General features: G+C 48.4%; 7 protein-coding genes across 7 annotated transcripts; 6 read left to right on the top strand and 1 right to left on the bottom strand.

Moving 5' to 3' along the window:
* Window positions 1–583: 583 nt before the first annotated feature.
* F4807DRAFT_452173 (succinate flavoprotein subunit) lies at window positions 584–6638 on the top strand (the record flags this gene model as incomplete). The annotated part of the gene is made up of 10 exons (XM_048000302.1): window positions 584–686; window positions 748–977; window positions 1043–1351; window positions 1407–2894; window positions 2942–3574; window positions 4478–4532; window positions 4603–4676; window positions 4752–5080; window positions 5138–6361; window positions 6419–6638. 10 exons carry the CDS (start codon window positions 584–586, stop codon window positions 6636–6638), a joined length of 4665 nt encoding a protein of 1554 aa, XP_047853387.1.
* A 1745-nt stretch (window positions 6639–8383) lies between these two features.
* F4807DRAFT_429783 (NAD(P)-binding protein) lies at window positions 8384–10070 on the top strand. The gene is made up of 4 exons (XM_047998356.1): window positions 8384–8922; window positions 9004–9184; window positions 9239–9346; window positions 9407–10070. The coding sequence occupies exons 1-4, from the start codon at window positions 8624–8626 to the stop codon at window positions 9572–9574; spliced, it is 756 nt and encodes a 251-aa protein (XP_047853386.1). The 5' UTR covers window positions 8384–8623; the 3' UTR covers window positions 9575–10070.
* A 96-nt stretch (window positions 10071–10166) lies between these two features.
* Window positions 10167–11870, top strand: F4807DRAFT_136322 (alpha/beta-hydrolase). Its single transcript, XM_047993059.1, has 3 exons — window positions 10167–10648; window positions 10707–10847; window positions 10916–11870. Exons 1-3 carry the CDS (start codon window positions 10436–10438, stop codon window positions 11726–11728), a joined length of 1167 nt encoding a protein of 388 aa, XP_047853385.1. The 5' UTR covers window positions 10167–10435; the 3' UTR covers window positions 11729–11870.
* Window positions 11871–11896: 26 nt separating this feature from the next.
* Window positions 11897–13329, bottom strand: F4807DRAFT_429778 (uncharacterized protein). The gene is made up of 2 exons (XM_047998355.1): window positions 13092–13329; window positions 11897–12997 (listed from the first exon to the last, which is right to left on the bottom strand). Exon 2 carries the CDS (start codon window positions 12673–12675, stop codon window positions 12013–12015), a length of 663 nt encoding a protein of 220 aa, XP_047853384.1. The 5' UTR covers window positions 12676–12997; window positions 13092–13329; the 3' UTR covers window positions 11897–12012.
* Window positions 13330–13944: 615 nt separating this feature from the next.
* On the top strand, window positions 13945–14898 carry F4807DRAFT_136265 (cytidine deaminase-like protein). The gene is made up of 3 exons (XM_047993058.1): window positions 13945–14562; window positions 14631–14712; window positions 14777–14898. The coding sequence occupies exons 1-3, from the start codon at window positions 14207–14209 to the stop codon at window positions 14834–14836; spliced, it is 498 nt and encodes a 165-aa protein (XP_047853383.1). The 5' UTR covers window positions 13945–14206; the 3' UTR covers window positions 14837–14898.
* A 1431-nt stretch (window positions 14899–16329) lies between these two features.
* On the top strand, window positions 16330–18258 carry F4807DRAFT_452172 (general substrate transporter; the record flags this gene model as incomplete). Its single annotated transcript, XM_048000301.1, has 6 exons — window positions 16330–16538; window positions 16595–16751; window positions 16815–16895; window positions 17040–17363; window positions 17419–17534; window positions 17595–18258. 6 exons carry the CDS (start codon window positions 16330–16332, stop codon window positions 18256–18258), a joined length of 1551 nt encoding a protein of 516 aa, XP_047853382.1.
* Window positions 18259–18746: 488 nt separating this feature from the next.
* On the top strand, window positions 18747–21429 carry F4807DRAFT_429761 (ELMO/CED-12 family-domain-containing protein). Its single transcript, XM_047998354.1, has one exon. It carries the CDS (start codon window positions 19030–19032, stop codon window positions 21148–21150), a length of 2121 nt encoding a protein of 706 aa, XP_047853381.1. The 5' UTR covers window positions 18747–19029; the 3' UTR covers window positions 21151–21429.
* The last annotated feature ends 305 nt before the right edge of the window (window positions 21430–21734 follow it).

Here is a 21734-nt window from a genome sequence, read left to right as displayed (position 1 = left end):
TGGGACCCAGCAGTAGGAAGGGACAGTACGTCATAAAGAAGGCACAGTATACACATATCTTCCAAGTTGTACTTGACGTTGAATCTCGTACATCCATACCCTTAACAACATTGGAATCCATACAAGGTACCAGGTATATCCAACTTCCACTCTTTCACTGCCTCACAAATCCAAGCCTTGTTCCTTGTTTGATTTTCTTTTTATTCTTCATATCCGCATCTTCTAAAATTCTTCTTTTCTCATCCCACATACCTTGACCCTTGATCGTGAGAGGCTACGTCTGTTTAATTTGCCTAGTCGCTTTTCGGGATTCCGAGGTCGAGGGTTTCGAGAGAAAAACAGGGCCATTGGCTGACGACATCAAATCATTCCCCGCCATAACTAATCTACCCGACGGAATAGCTGTACACCATACGCGCCTAATACATAGTACTGCGACTACCTAATTACGCCAAGCCACAGATTTACTTACTTACATACGAAACCGAACGAGAGCGAACACGAGAGCTCGTAGAGTCCATTCACATCGGTCCAAATTATCGGGTATCAAAAAGTAAAACGAGCACAATTCTAGCATCAGATAATGTCTGGTGCGGATTCCGCCCAGGGGGACGCACCCCGCGATCCTATTACCGATAATACTTCTACCCCTCCGGGCCAGACATTGACCGGGAAACAAGAGCATTGTTCGTGGTTTTCCCGGCGTATGATTCGGGGGTCGTCGAAGCTAATCAATATGCCTTACAGATCTCAAACGGGAGCTCATATCCGAACAGGTTAACTGGGAGGTTTCCGAACTGAATTCCCCAACCGCGCTTCGTAGATTCGGTGCGCCATTCAAGTCAGATTTAGGTGAAATATCACCTTATGATTCTGAGCTCCCTATCTTACGCTATATATTCGTAAACCATATACGGGAGTTTCCATTCCTGGATAAGGCGAAGGAGAAGGAGTTCTGGCAGGACAAGTTACAAGTGGTAGGTAGTCTCGCTAGCTAAGAACGTACTGCGTTATATTGACTCTGTCACCGCCGGATTTTTAGTTCCTCGAGTCGTTCGCTAGCAAGAGCATCTCATCCTCGGAGGACCGCTTAGAAGAGACCAAGCGTCGCAAGCTCGCTTTAAAATGTCGCAAGTTGGTCGAACTGATGATGGTGTCGGGGGTCCCTACGGCCTCCGGGTTCGAGGAGCGAATAAGATTCGCTGAGATGGAAATTGTCGATCGCGATGCGATTGAGACAGGCTTGTTGAATTCCATGCCCGAAGGAAATTATGTCAATGGATGGGACGTCAATGTTGCTGGAGTGCGCATTACTCTCGTCAAAAGAAATATCAGGCGCCATAAGCATGCGGTAGGACCTACCCTTAAAATACGTTGGATAAAAAACTCATGCTAACTTGTTACAGGAGTTCATATTGCGCGTGAAGCGAAAAGGCGAGATTGAACATTACATAGGTAGACGGTATGGCGATTTTGCCCGGCTACATAAACAACTGAGGACGGAACTCCCTGGCAAAGTTCTCCCTCCGTTACCAAAGAAGAATAAATCAGATACGTCCGCATCAGGTCTGATGTCGCGCATGACGGATGGGGGTTATGACTCTGACATTTCGTCCATCTCATCCGTTTCTACCAATGCTCCTGGACCTCGAAGCAATGGGTTCAGGGATTCGATGAACTTGACAGTCCGAGATCATCGTCGAAATCGGTCGATAGCGTCTGGTCGAACATCGCCACGCCCATCTATGGACGGTAGTGCGAGCCCGATTCAAAGTCCTAGAAGTCCTAAATTTGAAAATGCAATCCTTTGGCGTGAAGATCAGCGTATATCGCTAAGAGCTTACTTGCGATATCTTCTGCATAACCCGCAAATTGCACAGACGAAGGCCTTGCATCAGTTCCTAACACATGACCCGATCACGCCAACCGACGCAGACGTTGAGGACATCGTCCGACGAAAAGCTGTTGACGAGAAGCGTGTAGAAGAACAGAAGCAATTCTACGAAATCGCGAGGAAGAGAGCTGCCGAGCTAGATGTGTATATGGAGCAGTTCCGACAAGACATCGTTGAGCGCAATGGGTTAACAATGCTTCTTCAAGAGATCAAAGAGAAGGATACCATTCAAGATCTAAGCCTACAATATCAGAAGTTTGCTGAATGGCTTCGCATTGAAGTGGCCGCTACCATTTACCATTTATTCCTTGCTGAAGACAACTCGCCGGAACTGTTTGCGCAGCTCAAGCGAATCCACTCCTTAATACCGTACTCAATCATGAAAAATGTAATTCGTCTTGCGAATCCAGCTGTCGTAATGTCAGCGGCACTCGACATTTTCCTGGCGCAACCATTTGGGTCTCGCTCTCTAATGCAACGTATTTTCTCGTTAACTTTGAACGACGGAATACGGACCCAGCAGAAATCTATCGACGCCCTGGCTGCTAAGATAGGAGACGATGTGTTTGTACAAAAACTGAAACAATTCATTGACGCCGAGGAGCACGTCAAGGTTACAATTCGAGAGGAAGCCGAAGCTGAGAGCGTCGATGTTCTCGTGGCTATATTGCGATCTGATCTTTTTGAGCCGGCGCTTACTGCCGATCAAATTGGGAAGCTATACAATGCATATGTCGCCTTCAACAACGCAGTGGAAAATGTCGATGAGGAATTCAAACAGGGAGCACAACTTTTCTCATACCTAAAGCAGTTGATGAAGATGCAAACGAGACAGCGTGATAAGCAAATGATGCTTAGTCTCATTGAGGAACCTGTCACTCTACAGCTACTTCGAGATCTCTTCACAATCTTCTACGAACCTCTAGTGAGAGTGTATAAGTCGGCCAACGTGTATAACAGTATCACCGATTTTTCTGTTTTCATCGATGATATGATTCAGGTACGTAAAATTCCGAGTGATGATTCGAGTTACTAACATTGCGACAGGTTGTCGATCAATGTAGAGATCAGGATGCTTCGGCCGATCCAAACCAGACGGTGCAAGCGTTTATTGATCTATGCCAGCGCCACGAGCATAACTTCTACAAATTCGTTCACGAGGTCCACACGCATGATAATGGTCTCTTCACACAACTTATGGGTTGGATCGAAGGCATCCTAGAGTTCCTAAGAAAGGGACCCGCAGGAGGAGCATTAGACATCAACGCCCTTTTCGAAGGAGGTGTTACGAGCAATAACCTCGATAAGGAAAAAGCAATTGAGGAGATCAACCAGCTCATTTCCTGGCAAGAAGCCCGCAAGAAATGGCACCACGACAAAACTAGACAGAAAATGGCCGCCGAGGGTTCTGTTAGCGATGCCGGTATGCCGGGAATGACCAGTTTCCAAGCCAGTGATTTTGGACTTAACAATATGGATTTAGAAGACATGAATTACGACGATGGATCTGATGACGAGGCCGAGGCCGAGATAGAGGACGAACTGGACCCCATTGACGCCGAAAGACGGAGGAGGGCGAAGAGACAAGACCGCCTCAAGGCTCGCGCGGGTGAACCTCAGAAACCAGTAGTTAGCGAGGTCCATAAACTGAAGGAAAACTTCATCGAGATGCTACGACAGGTATTAGCCCCTTAGGAAAACCATACAGGGTCACGAACAAAGCATATTAGAGTCGGTGTTTAGGACGAGGGAATTGACTTTGCTGCATTTGTGGATAGGATACGATGAAATTCTACCGTCAAAAGGAGAGATCATTCGCATTCAATTGCATCCGTCGTGGAATGGTCATGGAATGGTCATGGAATAGGGCATGTCAAACAAGACATGGATAGCTAGCTAGACGATTCGATATGGCCTTTTGGCCTTCTGGTATACCCGACTATAATATCATACCAGGCGTTAGTTTCTAAATGTCTTTGATTTACATTGCTTGTCATTTTATCTTGCTATGTGGCTGTTCGCAGAGTATTCTTCTCTTTATGACATTAGGCCACCAAAAGTATTCGGTACCTGATATTAAATGATCGGTTTGTTGAAAAAATGCCATTATGCATAAGTGAATCTTAAACGCACTCAATATTATTGACACGTGATTATGATGCCGGTGGCTAAAGTGCTTAGTGTAAGGTGGGATGGAAGGCGGTAGGTACAAAATACATGTGGAAATGGCCGGTTTTATTATCCCTCGGTAATCAGAATCGATGCTATTGGACCGCTGGTCAATTGTCTGGAAGCTGCGGTTGAACTTCGCCGGCATCATCACTTTTTCCTGGGTTTCTGGATTCAAGCCATTTGCCATCCCCGAGACTTGCAGGACAAGACAAGAGCCTCCTCGTCGTTGGCATTACCCCCTCCTTCTAATACGTTTCCAACTTCACGATGGCATCTTCAATGGCATTGAGGAGGTTAGCCACTGGCTCTGCCGTGAGTTTTCCCCTCCCTTACTTATTAAGGACAATTGCATGCGGCGTCTACCGAGATATTATTCTGAAATGGACACTGACTTCATACTCGCTTTGACAGTTCTCTCGGGCGGCAAGGTGCCAAACCAGAACCTTCTCTTCCACGCGACCTGTTTGTAAGTGCGAGCGCTACTTTTACTAATTGTATAATTGAATTGGCATCTAATCGTCTTCTCCCACGTGCAGCTCGAATTATCGCGAGCAGCCCACTACGAGCCAAGGAAGCGCCGGTACATGTTAGCAGCAAGTACCCCGTTATCGTACGTCGCACATCGCTTTTCTTTGTCTAGAGATGGAATTTCACATGGAATCGACAACGATTAACTCGACCGTAGGACCATGAGTATGATGCAATTGTTGTTGGCGCGGGCGGCTCCGGATTGCGCGCAGCATTCGGCCTTGCGGAGGCTGGTTTTAACACAGCCTGTATATCGAAGCTCTTTCCCACACGAAGTCACACAGTCGCCGCGCAAGGTGGTATCAATGCGGCTCTAGGAAACATGCACGAGGACGACTGGCGGTGGCACATGTACGATACTGTGAAGGGTTCGGATTGGCTCGGTGACCAAGATGCCATCCATTACATGACGAGGGAGGCTCCCGCGTCTATTATCGAGCTCGAGAACTATGGTTGCCCATTCTCCAGAACTGAAGATGGAAGGATGTAAGTTTGAGCCGGCCCTCTGTCCAATACCAATGGTTGCTAATGGCTGCTCGCTAGCTACCAGCGTGCTTTTGGTGGCCAGTCGCAGAAGTATGGAAAGGGTGGTCAGGCATACCGTTGCTGTGCGGCCGCTGACCGAACGGGACACGCTCTTCTGCACACTCTTTACGGCCAATCTCTTCGTCACAGTACTAACTACTTCATCGAGTTCTTTGCCCTGGACCTGATCATGGAAGATGGAGAATGTCGTGGTGTCCTAGCTTACAACCAGGAAGATGGCACGCTCCACAGATTCCTTGCGCAGAACACTGTCTTGGCTACTGGTGGATATGGCCGAGCCTACTTCAGTTGTACCTCGGCACATACTTGTACGGGTGACGGTATGGCCATGGTTGCCCGTGCTGGACTTCCCAACCAGGATCTCGAATTCGTCCAATTCCACCCTACCGGTATCTATGGAGCTGGCTGTCTGATTACGGAGGGCTCTCGTGGTGAGGGTGGTTATCTCCTCAACTCTGAGGGTGAGCGATTCATGGAACGATATGCGCCTACCGCGAAGGATTTGGCCAGTCGTGACGTCGTTTCACGATCCATGACATTGGAAATTCGCGAGGGGCGTGGTGTTGGTGCTGAGAAGGACCACATCTTCCTTCAGCTGAGCCACTTGCCTGCCGAGGTCCTTGCTGAGCGTCTACCCGGTATCTCGGAGACTGCTGCCATCTTTGCGGGTGTTGATGTCCGCAAGCAACCCATTCCCGTCTTGCCTACCGTCCATTACAACATGGGTGGTATCCCGACGAAATACACCGGAGAGGTTCTTACGATTGATGAAGCTGGTAATGACAAGGTTGTCCCGGGTCTATTTGCTTGTGGCGAAGCTGCTTGCGTCTCGGTTCACGGTGCCAACCGACTTGGTGCCAACTCCCTACTAGATCTTGTCGTATTCGGACGAGCCGTTTCCCACACCATCCGAGACAGGTTTACTCCTGGCACTAAGGCTAAGCCTATCAGCGCCGATGCTGGTGCAGGATCGATAGAGGTTCTAGACAAGGTCCGCAACTCTGACGGCCCCAAGAGCACAGCTGAAATCCGACTTGCCATGCAAAAGGCCATGCAAACAGACGTAAGCGTCTTCCGAACCCAGGAAAGCTTGGATGAAGGTGTAAGGAGAGTCACGGAGATCGACGGCACATACTCTCAAGTCGGAATCAAGGACCGTAGCATGATCTGGAACTCGGATCTCGTTGAGACACTCGAGTTACGAAACTTGCTTACTTGCGCGTAAGTATTTCTCGGTATCTCAACCACCGAAGAAAGAATAGCTAACAACCTCTACAGTGTTCAAACCGCTACCTCTGCTGCCAACCGAAAGGAGTCACGTGGTGCTCATGCACGTGAAGATTACCCAGACCGAGACGACGAGAACTGGATGAAGCATACCCTTTCCTTCCAGAAGCAGCCTCATGGCAAGGTCGAGCTTGGATACCGAAGAGTCATCGGCACGACGTTGGATGAGAACGAATGCAAGGCTGTCCCACCGTTCAAGAGAACTTACTAGTCGGGAGGAGTGGGTAACAGCAGTATTAGTAAACAACCACGAATGCAGAACTTCCAGCCATATGGTATGACTGGGGAGGCGCATCATGAGTCCCGCTGATAAGTGAGGGCACGTGTGGGATGAGACGACGACTCGTAACCCATTTGATCCGGGGATGCGAATAATGTACCTTACGTATGGGCTCAAGGACATTGTATAAAATACCTGTTTTTTTAAGCTATTGAAGTTTAGGCGTGCAGTAGTTAACGATGATTCCTGTGATGTAGATAAGGGGAAAGCTTGGTTATGCGGGTTTCATTACTACGCAGATCAACGCTGGAAATATTGCGCCACTGATGTCTCTGGCGTTGTGAGGCTGATCTTGATTTTCTACATCGCCAATAGAATTACGAGAATGTTGTAGACATCAGTCTCTAGTGGCATTGCATAACAGATTCGTGATGCGCCCTATACGGGTCCATCCCGCGGATCAGAAAACTGGGGTTTACACTTTACGGCGCAGATGAGCAGGTGAGTAGATGGATACGGCCCCGACGACGATATATCTAAGACTTCATCTTAACTATCTTAACTTGGCACCACTGGAGCAGGATTGATGTCTTTCCATTGGCCCACTCGTACGAATCGAGATTTGGCCGCAAATCCTTAAGGTAGGATCTTCCTCTCGTAAACGGAGAAAGTGCCGAATATCGGTTTACGAAAGCTACATATGTAAGAGCTAGGTTTTTTCCGGGTCTGTACCGAAATGGTAAACAACCCCCCTGGAAAGCTGACGTTCTGGCGTCTTGAGTCATGGTCGATATATATAACCTTACCGCTTTGTCGGGTTTAAGAGTGGTATGGAACGTCGACGTTGAAGCTACTTTTCCTGTCTCTTTCTTTCGTATAAATCTCTTTTTAGCTCGCATAATAGCCGACAGATTCAGGAAACATGGCACGCCTCTTCGTCCAACTTGCCGTCTTATTCCTCGGCGTCGCGCGCGCTTCGCAGAATCTCAACATAACAGCTCTGACGGGGAAGAACAACGTCTCGGTGCTAGAATGCTGGCAGCTGAGCTCGCCGTTCGTGACGAGCGACACGCCCGGCGTCGCTGGCTTGCAGGTGATGGATATGGGCACCCTTTCGAACGCAACATATACCATAATCCCGGCCAGATTCGACGGCGGGCTGCACAATGCTCCGTTTAAGCAGTGAGTTGAGGACTATGCATGTATTTCCGCGTAAATCAGGGCTGACGAGAAACTTGCCGCCATCCAGATGGGTCTGGTTCGTTAGCGGTCTCATAGAACGTAAGTCTTTCATCCGGTGACGTATAGCAGATTAGGTATTAATCCCGAGATAGTCAGCTTGCCGAACGGCACGGATACGGCGACCATTTACGGCGGCAAGTATGGGCTAATCTTCGCCGACGATACGAAGGACATTTCGAACTGGGGCCACGAGACGGTGTATCCGGGCGGTGATGAGGTGATTGTGGTTACGTCTCCTGTCGAAGACAATGTTGCTCCGAAGCACACAGTCTTGCATAGTGGAGCATGCACCGCGGGTGAGCAGGCAGCGATTTAGTAGACCCTAGATCTACGTTGTGTGTGCGATTGTCGGGCAACCAGATATGAGACGTCAAATATTGGCAATATCTAGGGGTAATTCAATAGTAAACCTTAAATAGAATAAGATGTTAATCAGCGTCTCTAGTATCACTGTTTTACCCCAAGGCTACTTCCGATACAAGTGCCAAGCTGCCGGTAAAGTGCGACGCTAGATACCTTGTTAGCATAGCACTCTACTAGGTATCACCCGAGGGAACCCCTCATTATAATATGGATACTGAAGTTGCCTACAAGGCCACCATGATATGAGATAGAATTATTTTCTTCGCTTTTACCATTTTGTTTATTTTATAATTTCAAGTCTTGTTTCGAAAAATCTCTCTGCATATACCAAGAAACCAAGAGCAAGTTTCTGAAAGAAGCTCTGATATATCATGTCAGTCGCATTGATCACGGCGGGAAGCGCCGGACTCGGAGCGGCTGCGAGTCGGCTCTTTGCCAAGAACGGTTTCCGGGTCATCGTGAACTATGCGAACAACGAGGAACGAGCAAACAAGCTCCTTGCTGAATTGCCGGCTCTGTCTACTCTACCCCATGACAGTACAAGCGAAAACTTCGCCGTTATCAAAGCTGATCTGGGTAGTCGAGACGATATAAACCGCCTTGTCAAGGAGACCGTTGATAGGTTCGGCAGGCTGGATGTCATCTTTTCAAATGGTGGATGGACGCGCTTGTAAGTTCACTATGGATCGATGTAACCCCTTCGAAAAGGACGTTCATCCTCTTGGATAGCCGCTAACACCCTCGATCGTAGTCGTGGCATGATCAGCATCGATGATAATGCATACGAAGAGGACTGGGATCGTACTTTCAACCTTAACGTGAAATCTCATATGTGGCTTATGCAAGCTGCTAAGAAACACCTTGATGAAACCGAGGGGGCTTTCATCACCACCGCCTCCATTGCTGGTGTAATACCTAGCGGAAGCTCTTTGGTAAGTCGCTTCGGACTATAGTATTAGAGTAGAGCTCGTAATAACATAAAACAGCCTTATTCCGTTACTAAAGCCGCGCAAATCCATCTGGTAAAAGCGCTAGCGATTATGGCTGCTCCCAAGATCAGGGTTAATTCTGTGTCCCCCGGCTTACTACTCACGGTAAAGATCCGTCACTAATTTTGAAATCTGTGAGCAATATGGTCTAACGGCGAGAAACAGGACTGGGCAGAAAATTTCTCAGAAGAGGGTAAACAAAGCCATATACAGAAGACTAAACTTAAGCGCGTCGCCACTGTCGAGGATGTCGCGGAGCAGGTTCTTCTTTTCGCAAAGAGCAGGAGTATCACGGGGGTTAACGTCGTGGTCGATGCTGGTTTCACTTTGTGACCTCGCCTCGTCACAAGACTGGCCTTGGCCACTTCTATATATTATTCTCTGTGTATACAAGTGTGTATGTTAGTTTGAGAAGAGATAATGGAGCATGGTGGCTATTTGATCAGCTTATAGACACTTCACCAGGAATAGGTGGTATAGTCCTAACTCAAGTGTAATACGCGCTTCTGCTAAGGTCGATATACCTAGTATTTATAGGCTTCGGTGTGAGCCTAGAGGCTATAAGTGAGCGAATCGCGAGTCGTACTTGTCTAGCTGCTGCCTAGGTAGGTAAAGAAGTGTTAATAGGATAGAAAGCCTTGAAGAGATCATATGGCTTCACAACAGAAATCATGCGGCTTATAGGATGAAAGTTATAGGTAAGTCATAAAACGATATCACGGGAGACTTTGAAGAGACAAATAAGACGAAAAGTCTAGGCGGAAGTGTATAAAGTGGGATGACGCTAAAACCTATCTCTTGTGTTACAGTTCCCAGGCTGCCACGTGGGAATAATGGGTGGCTGTGGGGGCATTTTAAGTTACCACTATGCAATTATACATAACTAGCGTTCCAGTCAGCTGAGCTCGGTGTGTCTCTTGACTCTCTTGTGACTGACGAACAACAAGTTAACAACACATAATACAAAATATTGCGCCTCGTAACACAAATCGAGGTAGCCTTCGAAATTCTAGTAGTTCTTATAGTCTGCCGGTTTTTACTTTGTTCAGACGGTTTCGGCGCTTTCTTCTCAACTACCTCGGTAGCTACGGAAATATATTTGTTGAAACCCCCCATACCTAAAATCTCACGGGCACGTTAATATCATAGACCTCTAACGTCGGACGGAAGGCTTGGATATCAGGTTCAGTTGGAATGGAGGAGATCCGGTCGACTGCGATTATCGCAACAACCGTAGCGGTAACTGTTGCCCTTACTTCGCTCGCTCAATTTGCGTTGTGGTCTGAGAAGCGAGCCGTCATTCCCGGTCCTCTCTCGACTGGGCTTCATAAGCTATCCAAAGCTGAACTTGCTCAAATTCCGTATAGTCCAGACACATTTCCGGGTGCCCGAGATGTAGTTACGCCAGTAAGCTCGTCCTTGATAAGTGAACGAGCGAAAGAGTGATCTAACATTAAGTACCTAGTACGGAAATATCCGCGTGTATGAGTTTGGACCTGAAGATGGCCGCAAAGTCTTATTCATCCACGGTATCAGTACTTCATGCATGACTCTCAAGGATATCGCGATCCCGCTTGCCGAGAAGGGTTGCCGAGTTATGCTTTTTGTAAGTTATTCCGCACAGAATTCACGGGATGAGACTCTAATCCATTGAGCTTCACTAACAACTCCTAGGACCTATTCGGCCGAGGCTTCAGCGATGCGCCCGGCGATGTGCCCTACGACACAAGATTATTCGTAACTCAAATATTGCTTGTGCTAGCATCCTCGAAGCTATCATGGACAGGCGATAATGGCCTCCACCTTGTCGGCTATTCGCTCGGCGGTGGTATCGCCGCCAACTTCGCGGCTACTTTTCCCAACATGGTTGAGACTCTAATCCTCTTCGCGCCCGCCGGACTCATCCGCCCGGAAAACGTCGGCGGCGCGAGTCGGCTCATATTCACGTCGGGCATCGTACCCGAGCGCATACTCTCGTGGATCACCAAACGCCGCCTGCGGCAGCCCATCGCCTCGTCCATATCCAAGAAGGTTAGGAAGTCGATCTCCGACGCGTCAACCAACGCTCCCCTTAAGAGCGAGCGTAGCGACGACTTCGTCGACCTCGCGGTGCAAGAGGCCATAGATCCCGTGGATGAGCCGCCCCAGACCCCATTCGAGCGCCAGGTCATGGACTGCGTGCACTGGACGCTCGATTTCCACGAGGGGTTCGTGCAGGCTTTCATGTCGACGATCCGCCACGCGCCGTTGATGGGGCAGCATGATTATTGGCGACAGCTAGCGAAGCGAAAGCCGGGAACCACCGCCGTCTTGCTTGGAAAGAATGATAACATGATTCAAAGAGACGATTATACTGAGGACGCCCTTCCTCTTCTCGGTGGTAAGGAGAATGTGTATTGGCGCGTCGTACCCGGTTCGCATAACTTTCCTTTCACACACGGACCCCAGACACTAGAGCGTATCTACGAGTTCTGGGGATGGAATTAAGCAAGGGTCTTGGGAGAAGGCGTTTGGGGTGCGGCTGGGTAGATTACTAGATTTTAGAAGTTCCTTGCTAGCATCACGGTCACGATTACTCCGGGGAGGGCCATAGACTAACGCGCGCGTAGAGAATTGTATCATTAGTATAAATTCGATTAGAAACTTATGAATTAGTATGCGATTAAGTAAACCGGCCAATTCTCGATTCCTCTTCGCAAGTGCACATGCCTCGTCACTTTTCGTTAGTCATTTCATCTTTTCCTATCTCATCATCTCATACCGCATCCCCTCTAAGCGTCCATGGCATCCCTCCCATTAAGTAAAATGATACACGTCGCAATAGCCACCACATCATCCAGCTCATTCCCGTTAAGCACGAGCACGGCGTCCTTGTCAAACCCATACCCGGCGACGCGGCCGATCTCGACGCGCTTCTGGTTCAGGCATTTATACAGGATGCCGACGCGGCCGCGGGTCATGTCCCAGAAGTACGGGATGCTGTTCTTGACGAAAGCCTCGTGCTTGCTCTCGTCGCCGCCGGCGGCGCGGCCGCCGACGGGGCACAGCTCGACCTCGTGGCGCGAGTGCGGGCTGTCCTTGGGGAAGCGGACGGTGCTCGAGCCGAAGGAGACGAAGGTGATGTTGAGGTCGCACACGCGCTCGCCCGACGACCCGTCCGCGATCGTCTTGAGGGTTCGCATCATGTTCCCGCTCGACTTGATCTCGTAGGTCGGCGAGGACGAGGACGACAACTTGCGCGCGACCTGCTCGGCCTCGTCTAGGAAGGCGTGGCTGAAGTCCCCGACGAAGGGCGACTGCAGGCGCCCCGACAGGTCGATGATCTGCGCCGTCGCCTTGAAGTGGATGCACCCCTTGAGGTAGAAGGCGCGCGTCGGCTGCAGCACGACGTCTGTGTTGAGGGGGAAGTCGTCGGGGTGGAACGGGTGGCCCATGGTTTCTGGAGGGGTTGCTTAGGTAGATTTATTTCTTAAAAAAAGGGGGGTATATATTCTCGTCTTTCCTTTCCACCAGCTCTATTTCGTTCGGTGAATTGTGAATTATGCCTGCCGACGACGACTGCCTGAGATACGACGTTTGGTACTAGCGAAAATAATAGCTTGAGAGGCAACGGCAATTAATGTTACATTACCTTAGTCTTCCCGCGCGAGATCTAGCTAACATGAAGTACCGGCGCCGTCGTGTTTATAAACCTGGCATCCGTAGTACTGTGTTTGGAGTAGACGGAGGTTGCGCTGTATGACATCACTGCTGATCCTATTACCTTGATTTTGAACATCAGCAACTCACCAAGTCCAGGTTTTAAGAGTAGGATGTGGCGTCCGCTGGCGTCACCAAGACATGTACGAACCCTATTGTCTTTGTGTGATAGGTCTGGTGATCTCGATCCGTGTGGCTGCTGTCTCCCTGGCATCTTTATATTGTCGTAAGGATGCGAGGCGCAGTATACAGAATTTTGGGACAGAGAAGAACTCAATTTGGTCAATTGGCCTTTTAGATCAAGATTTCAGAGTTTCCCAAGACCCGTGAGTTTGGTAATTGATCCCGTCATCTAATGGTTGCTTAAACCTAAAGTTTCAACTTCTCACGTTGTACCCGTTTCCCGAGGTCATACATGACGTAATGGGTGACAGGAGATATTGGCGTTCCGGCTCACAGCTTTAAAGCCTACCACTTCAGCTAAGATTAAATATTAAATGAATGGCACTCGCTTTGTGAAATTTGAGGCTATAGATAATCCAAATCCATGTTAGCCAGGTTTTTTATATGTCGATTACATATTGTCGGCCTTCATCTAATGGATCCCTTAAAATGTTGTTATTTAATAGAGCGAACTTCCTGGGGAACACTTGGAAAAGCGCCGTTTCGCAAATAATGTTAACTGCGACAGCTTCCAATGTTCATTCTAATCAAGGGCTTGCTGCCTTGCACTCAGACTGAAACTGGTCTGTAGCTTGAGTTTCCATTGAGGATATTGTTGTCGATCAAGCCGTCATTGACGAATCGCATAGCAGTGCCGTAACGATTTATGGCGGATGTTTACATAGTATCATGCTCTATTATGTCATACGCACTGGTATTAAGAAAACTAGAAGAGCTAACTGGGGTTTTGATAGCTTTGCGAGAGCCCAGCCGAACAGATCGAAGTCGAAGAGAAATATGAATTCTCACTATCTATTAAGTTGTTTATTCTCAATTTCCCAGTAGAAAGATAGTAGGATGGATGAAGAAGCGGAGTCGAAGTTCTTATCATGAGACACCCCTAAAATTGATAACCTGCTGTGATAGGCAGGTACCTACGAAAGATAAACGAATTGTGCTAAATCCGCCCCATTCCGGCATTGTATAAAAGTATTGATGTAACATCTGACTAATGAACATTCCTCGAGTATCCAGACCGTTGGAGACGAACTCAGTCTCCATCCGGCTTCAACACCGCTTCACCTACTTTTTGAGAAAGCCATAATGTCTTCGCAGTACGAGAGACACTCTGCTAATGATGCAGACGCGGTTAAGAAGACCTGTTCGACTTATGGGTTGACGAAGGAGGAGTTTGGTGAATTACATCAGCGAGCCGTTGCCGCCAAATCAACAGCTTACTGTCCATACAGCCAATTCCGAGTTGGATCAGCAATCATCTCAGTTGACGGCGCCTATTTCAGCGGAGCCAATGTTGAGAATGCCTCGTACCCGGTCGGAACGTGTGCTGAACGCGTAGCTTTCGGCAAGGCTGTTACCGAAGGACACCGAAAGATGAAGGCTGTAGCCGTGTCAACAGATATAGCTCCTCCGGCCAGTCCTTGCGGCATGTGTCGCCAGTTGTAAGTTTAGTCCGGCTTTCATCCATTGATCTACCTGTGAGAGCTCATTAGCATACTAATTTCTAAAGTATCCGTGAATTCTGTGATCTTTCCGTTCCAATCATTATGTTCGATAAGAATGACGACTATACGGTATTACGTCTTGAACAGGTATGATGACTAAGGTCTTCGTTGGATGCGTAGTATAAACATGGGCTAATATTCGTGCGGCTAGTTGTTACCCTTGTCTTTTGGACCCGAAGCACTTCCTCCGCCGGGATCGCGCTCTACTTGAGTCGATGCATTGGAGAAGTTTCAGCATACGGGCTTGCAGATCTTTTGCCAGGGACCTTTTTCCTATGGTTGTACAACTGCAGTCTCGATTCTTGTATTTTAGTAGAGGTTAGCTTGTGAGACTTGTATGCTTCTAGAAGTTCTAGTCAGCAGGGTTAAGGGAAGCTTTAAGAGATCCAATAAATATCATTATCGAGCCAAGTTGACACAACGATCCGCCATCCGTTCTCGTGCAACGTTATAGCTAAGCACTTTCGACTCAACTGCTCTAAATAGACGAGCTGTATTTTAATACCTATCGTAAATGAACTTATATGGGTATTTGACATCTTGATCCTGTCCTATTATATTGGACTCGTTGCCATATCGTACATCCACCTATGTACGTATGTATGATGTTTAGTAAAGAGCTCCAAATATAATAGTGACTTCTATTATTTGTTACATTTCTCATATGATATACGTGTGTAGTTGTAACCGATCCCGGGAATCTGGTATTTGGCTTCTAATTTCTCATACTGTACTGTAACCTGTCACTGTACACGATAGCCTCATAGGCTTGGTGCTTCCCCAACCTAGATACATAGGTTACATGGTATCAATCGAGGTCTTTCAAGGGTTTCTCCAAGTTCAGGTGGAAATTGCGCCAGTTCCCCACAAGCGACTATCTCCGGGATTTGTTGCGCCTAACGAGAAATCTCCACACTAATAACCCTGAACGACCTCGAGCGTTGATGCGCACCAATCACTAAGCTAGTCGTCGGTCCGAAAAACAGTTAGCTTGCGAATTTAAGTCCTTTCGCCTCCGCATTTTAGTTGCTTACCCCGTGTCTAAAGGCGTGATGTGGAGGGCCGCAGAATCACAACAAGGTGGCGATTGGTCGTTTGACATCGACCGTAACATTAAAAGTAAATATGTGGAGAAACGTACGTCCTGGTCGTCTGAGAAGACAGCCATAGGCTCGCCTTGCGCGTGAAGGATCTAGGATACGGGTAGAATGTGACGTCCGGCCCCAACCGTGAGCTCACCTAGGGTGAGTGGGCGAGTTATTGCACCTATAGCAGCCCGTCTTTCTCTCTCTTCCGCATGGCAAGCCTGGACCGGTGCTTCGTGAAGCTCCTCATATGGATGTATCGTCCGACGCGTACTTCCCTGTATGTCGGGAAAATCCCGAATGGGTCCAAGATTGCCCATGCTACGCAGTAAGCATGAGGAAATTCTGAGTGTTAGTGTCGTTGGGTGTCATCAGATGCATGCAAGAAAGCTTTGCTATATGAAGGGTTCACTCCACCTCTCCACCCAGATAAAAACTTCCCCAAGCTACCTTTACTACTATTTGGCTTTGCCTTCACGTGTCAGCTTGCTTTCCACTCCTACGACGAGCCTTCGAGGAAAGCGATCAAGATGTCGCGGTTTCCAAAGATCAGTATGTCGATGTCGAACCTTGTCCGTATGCGCCATGCTAACATGTTCCATCAGCCAATACCTACTTCATGGCTATTATAGCCACTGTTGGAGGTATGCTCTTTGGTTTCGATATCTCGTCTATGTCAGCCATCGTCATTACCGACCAGTACATCAATTACTTCAACAATCCGTCTGGTGTTGTTCAAGGCGCCATTGGTTCTGCTCTCGCTGCTGGGTCTGTTATTGGTAGTTTGATGGCCGGTCCCATTTCCGACAAATGGGGCCGCCGTGACAGGTATGTTCAGAACATCCATCATACCAACTTGAGTCTTGCATCTTATATGTGTTTAGTATCATGTTTGGCTGCCTCTGGTGGTTGGCCGGAACTGCCGTCCAAGTCTCTACTAAGGGAATTGGCTCGCTGATCGCCGGTCGTGTTCTGAACGGTGTCTGCGTCGGTATCTCTTCGTCTCAAGTCCCAGTTTATCTCGCCGAGATCGCTCCACGAGTAAGTCGCACTCTATAGGGCATTTATTTTGCACCGTACGTAGGATCCTCTAACGATTTGCAGGATACTCGGGGTCGTATTATCGTCATCCAACAACTTGCTATCGAATGGGGTATTTTGATCATGTACTTCATTGGCTACGGAGTAAGTAATTCCTCTTACCATGTTTTCCTACTCTTTTTGGGGGGGAATATTTTGTCTCATTCAAGCACAAATGAGAACGCCACATCCTTGCGTACATGGTTTTGAGTCGAGATTGACTATTAGCACTAACTATCGATGCTGTAGTGCTCTAAAATTGATGGCACGGCGTCTTTCCGAACTGCTTGGGGAACACAATTCATTCCCTGTGTTTTGCTCATGTTGGGCCTTCCGTTCCTCCCTAGATCTCCGAGATGGCTTGCCAAGGTCGGTCGCGAGGAGGAAGCAATTCAAGTTCTCGCCGATATCCAAGCAGGTGGTAACAAGGACGATCCCGTTGTTATTGCCGAGTGGGAAGAAATCTACACCGTGCTCAATGCAGAGCGTGAGACGATTAGGGGATGGAGAAAGTTCTTCGTCAACGGCATGTGGAAACGAACTCTTGCCGGAATGAGTGTCCAGGCGTGGCAGGTAAGTTTCCACCGGCATGATGCCTGCATAGAATTTCAAACTGACGCTTTCCTAGCAAATGAGCGGTGCCAATGTTATCGTATACTACATTGGATATGTCTTCCTGATGGCTGATCTTCAAGGCGATGTTAACCTGATTTCTTCTGGTATTCAATATGCACTCTTCATCATGTAAGTTGACTAGCCAGTCTGTACACCGTTTGATGGTCGACACTAACCAGACATCTTTAGCTTCACTACGATCATGTTCTTTTTCATCGATAAAACTGGTCGTCGACCGCTCCTTGTCTATGGTGCTCTCGGGATGGCCGTCTGCCACTTCGTTGTTGGTGGCTTGCTTGGCACTTACAGCGTTCCCGTCCCCGAGGGCGTCGGTGGTAACCACAACGTTGTCATCAGAGTTACTGGTGCCCCCGCACACGGCGTCATCGCATTCAGCTACCTTCTGATCATCGTCTATGCGTTGACCCTAGCCCCTGTCGCCTGGGTCTACGCCGCCGAGGTTTGGTCGCTCGGGACGCGTGCGACCGGTATGTCGCTGGCTGCTGTGGCTAACTGGCTATTCAACTTCGCCCTTGGCCTCTTCACGCCTCCAGGCTTCCTGAACATCAAATACAAGGTATTCATCATCTTTGGAGTACTTTGTGTTGGGGCTGCCATCCAGGCCTGGTTTACCTACCCCGAAACTTGCGGTAAGACTATCGAGGAAATCGAGGTGCTGTTTGCTAAGGGCGCGATGCCCGCATGGAGGACTAAGAAGGGCGGTTCTCGTCTTGAAGCTGAAATCCAGGCCGTATTGAACCGCAAGGAGCATGGTGAAGACGTGCACGCGGTTGTTCACGAAGAACTAGAGAAGACTGCGTCTGCAAAGGAAGTGCCTACACAGACAGCGTAAGATAAAGGTACCTACCTACTTAGCAGTAATAATTATCATCCTAGCTTACGTAAGTAAGCATCAAGGGAATGTGTAGTGGATAACTGAAGGCTTCTCAGTTTGCGCCATGATCAAATTGGGGGTAATATACTAGATTAATGTACCAATCAAGGCAAATAAAATAAAATATAGTTTTAAACTATCAATTTGTGGATTTTTCAAACTTCTGCTCTTTGTGTATGAGATTAGAATAAAGTCCAATATGATATATAGTCTCTCGATGAGGACTATGTAGTTTGCTGTCTTTTACGCACTGATGCAATTTAACTTTACACTACAGCAACTTACCGTTTCTTGGGGAACCCATATTCCTTGCATGTGCTACTAGGGGTACCTGAGCTAAGAACCAAATAGGAACTGCCCCCACACCCTGTCGGAGCCTTTAGAAGGTTCTCCCTGCCCAATACCATTGCACCGACTTTATTCAAGACCGCATTGCGCTATACACGGTAGGCACGACTTCTCCTTATCCACCCATCTTTTATCACTTTCACGCTCGAACCGCGTCGCTAGTTTTTTTCCCTGGCTTATCATAACTCTTAGCAATACGGCGCAACTCTTGCGCATGCCATTGTACATCACATCTGACGATTATGCATTTATAGTGTCTTTTCTGGTTCTCTAGCCCTTTAGCAGCCACTTCGCGTCGGTTCATGCCGATTCATCCCCGGCTACTTCGCTCCCCGCCCTCTCAGTCGCAGATCATCACGATTGCAATCCAACACCACCACCATGGACCAAGCAGACATACCCGCGTTGCTGTCGCGACTTGCTAGCGATGAAGATGCTGCACGAAAAATGGCGGTCTTCAAACTGCAATCCTCCATAAACGACCCTTCCTTTGCAGACGTCTTCATATCTTCTGGCGGTCTGATCATATTACGACGCTTGATCATGAGCACGGGCGGAAACACACTCGCATACTCGCTACAAAGTCTAAGTCGATTGCTCGAAGTTGATATGGGATGGGATATCTTCGAGGGCCCTTCAGCAGGCGATCTAGTCGAGCGCGTTGTCGAACTCATCGTCACGAATCCACTGGTCAACATTCTTCGAGGTGCTATGTCCATTCTCGTTGCACTTGTTAGCCATTCGCAGTCTACATCGTCAAGCGGCCGTGCGCCCATAACGTTTGGGTTTCGCGCATTGAAACCAGCCGTAGCTGTCTACCCGCAGTTCTTTGAACTCGTCATCCAGCAATTGCAGTCCGCCGATCACGCCCTCTGCGCAAATGCGCTTATGTTAATCAACGCTCTCGTAAGGGATGCTGTTTCCGGCGAATCTAGTAACGATAGCAGTAGGATAGGAGGCAGCGGAGAAGAATGGCCTAAGTTTATAAGGCGATTACAGGATTTGGGCCTAATTAAGGCGGTATACAACCTGATGCAGAGCTCAGCACTGCAGGACCTCGCGCACCCTCTCTTGGAGTTTCAGTCTCTTACTAAGGTACTGCTTCAGAAATGGCGACAGGTTCAGGTTGACGTCGAAAGGCCGGAACACAGGAGGGCATTGAAAGGGCTTCACCTTGCGAGCGCACCAAATCGAGATCATGCGAACGGAATCGGGAGAGTCGAGGAGCTTCAAGAGTCTGGGAAAAAGGGAAGCAGGAGACACAACCCTGAGAAATGGAGAAGGCTTGGCTTCGAGACGGAGAGTCCAGCTGCGGAGTTTGACAATACCGGATTCCTCGGCCTAATGGATCTTGCCGATTTTGTGCGAAAGAACGAAGATGGTTTCCAGAAGTTGCTCCTAGAGCAGTCAACCAAACCACTCCACGAGCGCTGCCCTATTGCGAGGTCAAGCTTAGCGGTCACGCTCATCTTGTACGAACATTTCGATTGCGATAGATCGGAAATGGAAGACCTCAGGGGATACCAGCTATCAGATGGGAAGCATCAAGACAAGCTCTTCCGCCCGCTACTCCTGCAATGGTCCAGATTGCATACAGGTGGACTCAACGCATTCTTCAAGCTATGGAGATCTACTGGAGCAGACCAGGATGATTTCGAGAAAGTGTCAGAATTAGTTCGCATACTTATAGATCAAGTTATTGGACAAGCTGGCCGATCAAAGGACATCTTGGAGGTCGAAGAAGACCTAGTCGAGTACGACTTCGGGCGATTGCGCGAGCTACAGATGGAGCTTCTGGAGCTCTCATTCGATGACCAATGGGGCCAGCATCTCTACAAAGTACGGGAGAGCCTGAACCAAGAAGCTCTTACATTTGTCAAGGAACAACGTATTAGGTGTCTCTTGGGAGGCGCCTGGTTTTCGAAACCAGTAGTACGAAAGGATAGCCAAGGGACCGGTTTTCAGAATCGCCGCGGAACCGACGGTACCCTTTGGCGGTACGCCAAATTGTCGCATAATCGCCGCTATCTTCACTACGCTGATTTCGGGCTACGGACTGGCCCGGACCCAAACTTGGATTCTCTGGCTGAGAAGGTAGACTTACGGCAAGTTAGTTCCGTTGCCTCTAATGTATCTGCTCCGTCCACCGAGGCCGTAAATGGGACGAGCAATAGTACAAAGATTACGATCTTTGGTTACGTAAACCCTGACGAAGTTGCTGAGGCCAAGGACTTAAGCGAAGTCAAGGAAACGCCGTTGCTCACTCTGCATCCCTTGAATCACAGTGTGGCATCGGAATGGCTCGACGGGTTATTGATGCTGCTGGGACAGGCTCCGATAACAGCGGAGACCAATAAGCTCATCAAGCTAGTCCAAGACTACGGTATGAAGATCAGACTGCTCAACGTTCGGATGGAAGCTACATATGCAGGACCTCCGGAAGGTGCCGGCGTAGTGCCGAGTAGGGAGGGCCTTAACGACGACTATTGGTATGAAATATGAGGCGGTCTTGGTTTTATATACGAAGGTGTACGAAGTCTCTTGGGTGACATGGTTTGATATTATCGTGTCGACGGGGTACAGATCGCATGCTGTTCATACGAACTTGCGATCTAGGACACAGAAGGGGTGTACTATTGCACTGGTTTCCGAACTAATCGACATTCAGAGACGCCCGCAAGGGAAGCTTGGGAGGTTCGCATTGTCTGAGGATACCACATTTTGTTTTGCTACGCATAGATGATATACCCATGACTGAATTGAAATCACTATTGTAACGAACAATTAGCTCTTAGGCTGTGATATGATCCTACGTCTAGCCCCTTTCGCATGTTAATCATTCACATTGTGACCTCTATAACAAGATTGACGGGCTTAAATTCATTCTTCTAAGGTACACCGAATCTGCCAAGAACAACTGTTGTCGTGTTACCTACTCAATCAAGTAATTTGCTTCAATATTTGAAGCTGATGAAGATTGGAGCGCCCTGTGAGGTTATGCAAGTTATGCAGGTAACCTGCCAAGCTTTGGGGATCTGGTAACACTAGCGCGGAACTTCCCGCGCCCCACGTGCCTTGGTTTCATC

This window comes from Annulohypoxylon truncatum, assembly GCF_022578515.1.
Source record: "Annulohypoxylon truncatum strain CBS 140777 unplaced genomic scaffold F4807scaffold_20, whole genome shotgun sequence".
NCBI lineage: Eukaryota > Fungi > Ascomycota > Sordariomycetes > Xylariales > Hypoxylaceae > Annulohypoxylon > Annulohypoxylon truncatum.
This window is presented reverse-complemented; position numbering and strand designations above follow the sequence as displayed.